At 35.9% G+C, this 9,816-nt stretch overlaps 1 protein-coding gene across 1 annotated transcript in view; it reads left to right on the forward strand.

Moving 5' to 3' along the window:
• Positions 1-9,816, forward strand: part of nuf2 (UF2 component of NDC80 kinetochore complex) — a 19,173-nt gene that overhangs the window by 7,957 nt on the left and 1,400 nt on the right. The window contains exons 7-12 of the mRNA XM_016575846.1: positions 563-636; positions 716-809; positions 1,061-1,123; positions 5,478-5,615; positions 6,161-6,301; positions 7,756-7,931. Coding sequence (XP_016431332.1) covers positions 563-636; positions 716-809; positions 1,061-1,123; positions 5,478-5,615; positions 6,161-6,301; positions 7,756-7,931 — 686 coding nt within the window. The remainder of the gene's footprint in view (positions 1-562; positions 637-715; positions 810-1,060; positions 1,124-5,477; positions 5,616-6,160; positions 6,302-7,755; positions 7,932-9,816) is intronic.

Genomic DNA, 9,816 nt, shown 5'->3' on the forward strand with positions numbered 1-9,816 from the left:
CAGGGAAAAATCTGTAGATGGAAAAATCTCCATAAAAGTGCACTTTTCTTTTTTTTTGTACTTGTTACTTTGCACTTTTTGTTAGAAAATTGTTATTTACTATTTATTCATGTTTTTTAAGGTATCTAATATTTTGATATTTAATTTCCATGATCTAAATATTCTATAGTTTGTTGTCATTTGGAAGTGTGTAGGCCTTCTTGCATTACTATGCTGTTACATTATGATTATATATTCAGTGGCATAAAATGGTCTTTAATATGACAATAATATCGCTTATCGCAATTATTTCTGGGGCAATATATCGCACAACAAAAAGTTGTTATCGTGACAGGCCTATTCATGACACTTTTGTTGTTGTCCACAAATTTCCACTGTTTATTCCGCTCAAAACATTTGATGTGCAGACTTCATTTGCCATTGTGAATATTCTTTCTTGGGTGCAGGCTAATTAACCTATAGGTTTTTACACCGCAAATACTGTGCGGTGAAAATTTACATTAAATCAAAGCCATAACATTTTTTTTTTTTTGCTAATTGTATTTTTGTTTTTGTTAAACAGCGGTCTGATATGGACAGACTCCAGGCATACACAAGAGAAATAAAGGAAGCTGAGAAAAAGATTGAGAAACTGACGTAAGTGTTTGTCATTATTTTTTTGTTGTTGTGTTGTGGGTTTTTTTGTTTTGTTTTTACACCTATCTTGTCTTGACAGCACCATACCGCCAGAGCAGCAAGTAGAGGCTAAAGAACTGGCGGCCGTTCTGGCAGAGCTGACAACTAACACGCAGCATGAATATCAGGATGTGGTGAGTTGTCAGTGATTAAGTTTTGAATCTATATTTGTATGCTGTGTTCCAGTATACTAATGAGTACCTGATTGTGTGCATACTGCTTTGTTGCATAAATTACCTCTTGATTTTATGATTCTGACGACTTCACTCCTGACATAATGCATTGAAAACTGGTATCACATGGCCCAGTGTTTTCACTGCTTATCTTGCATGCCCCCCCTCCCCCTTTTCTTCTTTGTATTTGACTTTGTATGTTTTCTCTTTAGAGCGCAATGAATGAAAAGGTTGCTCAGTGCAAGACTGAAATTGCTGAGATATCACAGAAACTGGTAGGTATCAGATCAGGTATTCATTTATCAGACTTTATTCGCAGCTTTTGCATGAGGGTTAAAGTTGTGATGTAACAGGAGTAGTGACAGATCTTTTCTTCTGTATTGTGAGCAATGTTCCCTCTAAGCTGCGTGCATGCATGGCAATGCACTTCGTTTTTCGCAACCACGCACAGGACAGATGCAAAAATAAGTTGGGAAAGCCATGCGATTTAAGTAGTTAAGTGCGAAATAATTGCAATGCTCAGGCAAACCACTATAGATTTGGTGTCGCAATAGAGTTAGAACCGGTGAATGCGGTTTACAGGTTTCATAGAAAGATTGTGATGTGCGCCAAATGAGTCGCTGTAGAAATCGAATACTTTAATGATTGAGGATGAAATAGCTCAACACGAGAGCAAACGCAAGAACATGTTAAATAAAACATCATCTGTTTTAAAGAAGAGTGGCTTGATTAAGTGGTGGAAATAGCGGATGATGGGCACAGAACGGTAACAAAACTCCGAGACATCTACATTAGTGTGCAAACTACTACATGGGGATGTTTAGATAACTAAAATAATTCACATGTTCATGTTTTTAAAAAATATTTATTGAAAATATTTTTTTTATATTATATTTATAAGTCTACAAATAATTGACAGTCAAAAAGGGAATTCACGAGCAATAACTGCTTCATTTTTTCATAGTAGCTACATTATATTAAATTAATATTATATTATATAATATTATTGTTAAGAATTGAACTCCTCTGCGTGAGATTTTTTTAAAATGATTTTTAAATAGAATTTCTTGGTAACACAGCACTGTAAAAATGTTTTCTCAGGTAACCTAAAATGTGCATCATTTAGTTACATCAAGGGTCAAATCAAATATAAATAACACATTACACAAGTTAGTCTTTTTTTGTGTGCTGGACAGGTCTGGTATAAAGAATATTTTTGCTCAGGTGGCCGAAATGTCCGCCCAATAGAGATTTTTTTTGCTTAGCAAGAAAAAAAAAATTAGAGGGAACATTCATTGTGAGGTACATCTGAGTGAAACAAATTGAGAAAAAAAAGCACATAGTCAGACCCACTCTTACAGTGGCTCCTCCCCTCAACTGTGGCCATCCCAATGGCCCCTCTATCTGCCAAGTCCACGTTAATAGTATTTTTAACATGGAATATTATTTTAAGGTCTAGACATGAAGTGTGGAATAAATATTTTGCAGTAGAATTTAACAGCAACAAACATCTCAACCACCATTCACTGCCATTATAAAGCTTGGAAGAGACAGGATATTTAATATAACTCCAATTATCGAAGAATAATATATTGAAGAAAGTCATAGACACCCAAGGATGATCATGGGGTAATTTTCATTTTTGGGTGAACTATCCCTTTAAGTAGATGTTTCTTGAAATAACTGTTGCAGGTTACCAATTAGTTTTTTAGTGGGAGTTTTTCTGTGCCCTTCTGGACACCCCATAAACAATGCTGGAGGTGCCACTGCTCTGAATAAATTTTCAGTACATTTTTAAAAATAGACAAGAAGTTTTTTTTGTTTTTAATCATAGCTTCCAAATTCTTAGGGTTTAATAACGGTGACCATTTTAAATAATGGGAAATTGTGGAATCGGGTAATCGTGACATTCTTTTTGTCTACAAGCACCGTTTGATCAGTGCGTGGTTAATCATAAAAGCATGCATCACAATCCTGTAGTTAATATTAGGACAGGGCTCAAATGCTTTGTTCAGAGTTGCTATGGTTTCACTGAATGTGTGGGTGCTTGTTTGTGCACTCTGTTTTATATTACTGAATTTTTTTATTTGCTCTAAAATGTTCCCTTAGAGATCAGTAACATCCGTCTGTTTGTGTTTATAAGTTCTCATGAACTTGTGTTCAGTTGTGACAATTCTAAGAAGCTGAACCTAATCATATCGATACGCATTTCAAATCACTTATGCATGTAGCTTAAAATCATGCAGTAAAATTACTTCCTTTACACCCTTGCAAATACTGTGCATAATAGCAAAAATTATGTTTCAAACATTGAAATATTAAAGATGTTGTAAGCTGAGGATATGATCGACAGGATATTTAATATAACTCCAATTATCGAAGAATAATATATTGAAGAAAGTCATAGACACCCAAGGATGATCATGGGGTAATTTTCATTTTTGGGTGAACTATCCCTTTAAGTAGATGTTTCTTGAAATAACTGTTGCAGGTTACCAATTAGTTTTTTAGTGGGAGTTTTTCTGTGCCCTTCTGGACACCCCATAAACAATGCTGGAGGTGCCACTGCTCTGAATAAATTTTCAGTACATTTTTAAAAATAGACAAGAAGTTTTTTTTGTTTTTAATCATAGCTTCCAAATTCTTAGGGTTTAATAACGGTGACCATTTTAAATAACGGGAAATTATGGAATCGGGTAATCGTGACATTCTTTTTGTCTACAAGCACCGTTTGATCAGTGCGTGGTTAATCATAAAAGCATGCATCACAATCCTGTAGTTAATATTAGGACAGGGCTCAAATGCTTTGTTCAGAGTTGCTATGGTTTCACTGAATGTGTGGGTGCTTGTTTGTGCACTCTGTTTTATATTACTGAATTTTTTTATTTGCTCTAAAATGTTCCCTTAGAGATCAGTAACATCCGTCTGTTTGTGTTTATAAGTTCTCATGAACTTGTGTTCAGTTGTGACAATTCTAAGAAGCTGAACCTAATCATATCGATACGCATTTCAAATCACTTATGCATTTAGCTTAAAATCATGCAGTAAAATTACTTCCTTTACACCCTTGCAAATACTGTGCATAATAGCAAAAATTATGTTTCAAACATTGAAATATTAAAGATGTTGTAAGCTGAGAATATGATCGGTGTTGCTTTTCCAGACCAGAGTGTGGAAGCAGTGCGTTATTTTTACCCACTTTGGTTAAGTTCACTTTCCATTCATACTGTGGTTTGGAACCTGTCCAACTTGGTATCATGGAATGTTATACAATTTCTAAAATTCTTAACTCTTAATTATACATTATTAAGACATGGTTATAGCAACAGTTCATTTTTGGCATGAAGATAGACTTTGAATGTAAACTATTTGACAATAGGTTTGTCATCTCCATGAAAAGGGTGTCATCTTTCTTCAAAGGGATAAGTCACCCAAGAAGGAAAACGGTCTTTTACTCACCTTCATGTTTTTCCGAACATGAGACTTCCATTCGTAAAATAAGATATTTTCAATATTCTTGTTTTTGTCCATCTTTTGAAACTCCATGCCACCAGGCCTCTAATCAAAAAGTACGAAGATCTCGTAAATCTAATTGATATGAATTAATCCAGTGGTCTCCAACCCTGTTCCTGGAGAGCTACTGTCCTGCAGACTTTAGTTCTGAGCCTAATCCAACACACCTGAACCACTCCTGGTTGAGGGTTGCTTGATAATTACAGGCAGGTGTGTTGGAGCAGGGCTGCAACTGAGGTCTGCAGTCTGCAGTAACTCTCCAGGAGCAGGGTTGGAGATGCCTGCTATAATCCATATGTTCTGAGGAGAGACAATATCTTCTATGTGATGGACAAATTTAATTTAGGCTTTTATTCATCTATAAGCACTGATCAACACAACAAATATAGTAAGTGAATGTGTGCTTGACACGCAAGAGCCAATGAGGTCAAGCAAGCATGGTTGAGCTTCTGCATGGGCACATTTTTTGACTATCCCTGTAACTTTGTATGATAACATGTAATGACCAAAAATATTTACCATTTATGTGGGCAGTAAAATAAAGTGAAATTGGATTATTTTGTTTAATGCACATCAGAAACTCAATGAAATCTTATCTTATTATTTGTCATTTATTGTTTTTCTGTATTTGTTTGTGATTGGAATATGAAGTGCAAAGTGTTTTTTTTTAATTCCCCTACAGACTCAAAGGAAAGTGGATGTGGCGACACTGAAGGACAAGATAGCCAAGCTCAAGTCTCAAATTGTGGAATCGCCTGAAGAACCAAATTTAATTTAGGCTTTTATTCATCTATAAGCACTGATCAACACACAACAAATATAGTAAGTGAATGTGTGCTTTACACGCAAGAGCCAATGAGGTCAAGCAAGCATGGTTGAGCTTCTGCATGGGCACATTTTTTGACTATCCCTGTAACTTTGTATGATAACATGTAATGACCAAAAATATTTACCATTTATGTGGGCAGTAAAATAAAGTGAAATTGGATTATTTTGTTTAATGCACATCAGAAACTCAATGAAATCTTATCTTATTATTTGTCATTTATTGTTTTTCTGTATTTGTTTGTGATTGGAATATGAAGTGCAAAGTGTTTTTTTTTAATTCCCCTACAGACTCAAAGGAAAGTGGATGTGGCGACACTGAAGGACAAGATAGCCAAGCTCAAGTCTCAAATTGTGGAATCGCCTGAAGAACTAAAAAATGAGATGGAAAGGATGAAAGAGAATGTGAAGAGCATTAGGATGTCCAAAGTATGTATAATTAGCATGCTCCTTAGGCAATGTGAAACTTTAGCTCTTATCTTATTATTTGTCATTTATTATTTTTCTGTATTTGTTTGTGATTGGAATATGAAGTGCAAAGTGTTTTTTTTAAATTCCCCTACAGACTCAAAGGAAAGTGGATGTGGCGACACTGAAGGACAAGATAGCCAAGCTCAAGTCTCAAATTGTGGAATCGCCTGAAGAACTAAAAAATGAGATGGAAAGGATGAAAGAGAATGTGAAGAGCATTAGGATGTCCAAAGTATGTATAATTAGCATGCTCCTTAGGCAATGTGAAACTTTAGCTTACAACAAGCAAGCTGTTTTTTATTTTTTTTAAATTTATTTTATTTATTGCACAGGTGAACAGATCTTTGTTCTCACACTGATTATTGGCGTTATCATCAGTTAAATTTTTTTTAAAATTTATTTTATTTATTGCACAGGTGAACAGATCTTTGTTCTCACACTGATTATTGGCGTTATCATCAGTTTGATTGACTGTCTGCTGTTTCCCTGTGTGTCTGTGACAGGAGCTGGCTGATGAAAGGTTGGTGGAGCTACAGATGCTGGTGCAGTGTGCAAGTCAGGTGGAGGCAGAAATCCAGGTCTTGCTCAAACAGCTGCAGGACTTACAGAGCACCATGTGCAAGACTAACCAGCAAAAAGAGGAGGTAAAGCTCAGATAAGCCACGTTCACACAGCAGCAGAATACAGTTGTCAGTCCTGCATTTGAGTCCATAATACGGTTACGTTCACACACAGTACAGTTATTTACGGGCGTGACAACCGCATTCTATAACCGAACTTTTGTGTTCTGCGCGCGACTCCAATGCTCCGCTCTCCACCCAGACATTAAAGCTGCTGACGTTTATTGAAGATTTGACAGGTGAACTCGCGGCTTGATTGGAGTCTTGTCATGTCAAAGAGTTAAACAACTTTTCAGTTTTATGGACATCGCCATCTTTCATATTACTGTCGCTATGGTTACTGGTTAGAAATACGGGCTTGACTCCCTTTGCTCGTTCACACAGACACTATTCGAGATGCTACTGTAAGCTGCTGTGTGAACGGGGCATTTAGAGACACATACCTGTAAGTAAATGAGGTTGTCAATCCCAAAAACTGACAGTGTGAACGTAGCCATACATTTGCCTACATTGCAGCATGGTCACTTGCCCACCGCGGCACCGACCGCCACCGTCCTTTTGATTTTTTTATAGTAATAAAAATCATTTAGTTCAGTAAAAGAACAGACACTACAATTAAAAACTGAACGCGGCTGCTCAATGCAGCGTGCCGAACGACAGTCGCATCACAGATCAGCTTTCGTTTCTCCAGCGAGGAGAGTGAGTCGAGCTGACTGACGTTTTTACATCAAGGTGTATGCAGTGCCTCCAAGCTTTCTTACTCGTTTTGCTAATAAACGTTCTACGTTTCTTATTTATTTGGTTATATATTATACATGTTTACTTTGCCTATTTCCAGTTTTGAATACTTATTTAAACTTTATGTAAGTTATTTGTTATTTTATATTAGGCATAGCCTGCCCTATAGCATGGTGGATTTTTATTTGTTTTGTTAATACAAGTTCTATGTTTTATATATAGGCTAAAGTGAGTTTGATGTTGTATTTTTGTTGTTGCATTCAAGCAATTGACGAGAACTGCCGCTAATTTGAAAGTGAAAGTAAAATGCGCACGGCGCTTTTAAGCTATTTAAAAGTGAAGAAAAGCGAGGAAAAGAGGGGAAATTCAAACGAACTAAAAAAAAAAACAATTGCTTTACTCCGAATTGCCGCTATTTGAAACTGAAAGTAAAATGCGCACGCAGCTTTTACAAGCTATTTAAAAGCGAAGGAAAGCGAGGAAAAGAGGGAACGCCCCCGCGGTGATACTGGTATTACCGGTGTTGTCACACGTCGATTAACCTGTGGGAAAATTTCCTCACCGTCACAACCCTAGTGGACAGAACATTGGTGTTTGCTGAAAGTATTAAAAGCCTAAAAATAATTTTTTTCCAGTCATGTTTGGTATTGCCATTCATGCAGAAATGTAAAATTTTGAATTTCTTGATTTTACTTATTTTTTTCTTCTTAAACCTTTCTAAATGATCTTTTATTATACAGGTCCAGAGCTTAGCAGCCATGAATGAAACCTTGCAAAAAGAGCTGAAGAGCCTGAGCAATGAAGAGGCTCAGATGAAGAGGGCACTTGCCATGAAGCTCGACAAGGAGTCTAAACAACAGATTCGTCGACAGAAGAAAAAAGAGGTGAAAGATCAGGAAGTCAAAAATATTTATGGGTAAGTGTAAAATATAATCTAGATTTTAAGCTTTGTTGTTGTTTTTTTATGTGCTTTTTTGAATGATGCCTTTAATTCATTTGATACCTGTTATAAATAGCATAAAAAAGTAGTGGTCGACCGATATATCGGCCGATATTTGCCATTTTTTAAATACCGGCATCGGCCGATAAGTTTTCCTGTTTGGCCGATGTGTTCGAGGCGGGACTTTTATTTTGACTGCGCTGACAGCTGCAGCGCCTGAACACACAGTGCTCACATTCTCCCTCTTGTTCGCTGTTGTCGTTCAGTTCTAATACGGACAGAAATCTGTCTAATAATCAGATAGAACGGTTAAACAAAGGAATTAAAATGTAAACAAATAGTATTATAACGATTGCTTTTATATTATTAGTAATAGAAAGGCAAACAATTTGCGAAAAATACTTTGTCATCTAAAGTATAAGTATGTTTATTTAACACATTTACTTTTTAATTCATTTTCAAATGATTTCAAATTTCTTAAACATTAATTAAAATAAATACAATTATATCGGCCATCGGCCACCCCGCTTTCCAAGATTTCGGCATAGTCTGTCAAAAAACCCATATCGGTCGACCACTATAAAAAAAAGTAGCGTAAAAAAATCAAGATCAAACATTAGCATTTTTCTTAAACCTGTTTGCTTTAGAAGACATTGATTCGGCCTCTGAAGTCTTCTAGATTACGGTCATGTTTTATATTTTTGATTTTTGCTGTTCTTGCACCTGAAGAAAGTTAAATACTTTCTAAATGAGTATTTTCACTTTTTGGTGAAAATTTAGCACATATGTATGAAGTGTCTAGATTAGAATTTATTTATTATTGCTGAAATTTGGAACTGTACAACAAGATTTTTTTTCTTAATCTGCCCTGTAGTCAAATGTTTGAGTTTCAATTTGTGCAGAAGAACTTTTCCACCCACTACTTTGGGAAGTATTATTTTCCAGAATTATTGGGAATACCTAATCCTAATAGCTAAAGATTAGGGTCACAGCAGACCCACTCGAACCTTTTGTCTGTTCCCTGTGAAAAAGAAGCACTTGCTTGTAGGGCTGTGCGATATGGACAAAAACAACCTATCGCGATTTCTTTGATCAATTTTGACTTTACAAAAATTGTAACTTTACAGTCATTAATGCATTCAGTGTGAATTTGAAACATATTTCCAATAGAAAACCAATTAGAGCTTTATCAAAAAGCTGTAACATGTCTCTAGAACAGACATAAGGCAAAATAATCACTAAGTAAAGGTGTAACAAAATGTCTCTAGAATAGACGTATATGGCAGAAGAAGAAAAAAATCCTGTGTCCTGGGCCATGCATTGGTCATAGAGCTCTTTGTGGTGTTGCCTCAGATGTTAAACTAGATTTGTTGCGCTAAGTTCACACGTACTCTGTCTGCAGTGCGTATACAGTATGTGTATGCGGTGCAGAAGCAGCACGGACTCATTTTGCTTTCGCACAGGACGCGTTTGCAGTCCACTCCTGATCCGCGGCTGTTTACCACAAACACAACATTTATCCATTATTTTGATTTCAAATCCAAACGTTGTTTCTGAAAATGCTTTTTCAGCATTGTGATTCTCTTTCATCACAGTACAGTAATACAATCTTTCATAGACATTTTCATGTTTAAACTCAATAAATATAACTTTGTTTAACTACCACCACGAGTGCCATCTATTATTGCCTTGCTTATCTAAAAGTGCACTTTTCCTTGTTTTAAATCTAGCCAAAAAGCCATGTGTTGACTGTGAAACAGTAGACTTTAATTATATGCATTTATGGTGTAATTACTAAATTTCCGTGTCAATCCATGTTAATTTTTACAGCGAATAATGTGCTGTCACTTTAATTCAGCGC

This window comes from Sinocyclocheilus rhinocerous, unplaced genomic scaffold, assembly GCF_001515625.1.
Source record: "Sinocyclocheilus rhinocerous isolate Xijiao unplaced genomic scaffold, SAMN03320098_v1.1 scaffold1574, whole genome shotgun sequence".
NCBI classification, from domain to species: domain Eukaryota; kingdom Metazoa; phylum Chordata; class Actinopteri; order Cypriniformes; family Cyprinidae; genus Sinocyclocheilus; species Sinocyclocheilus rhinocerous.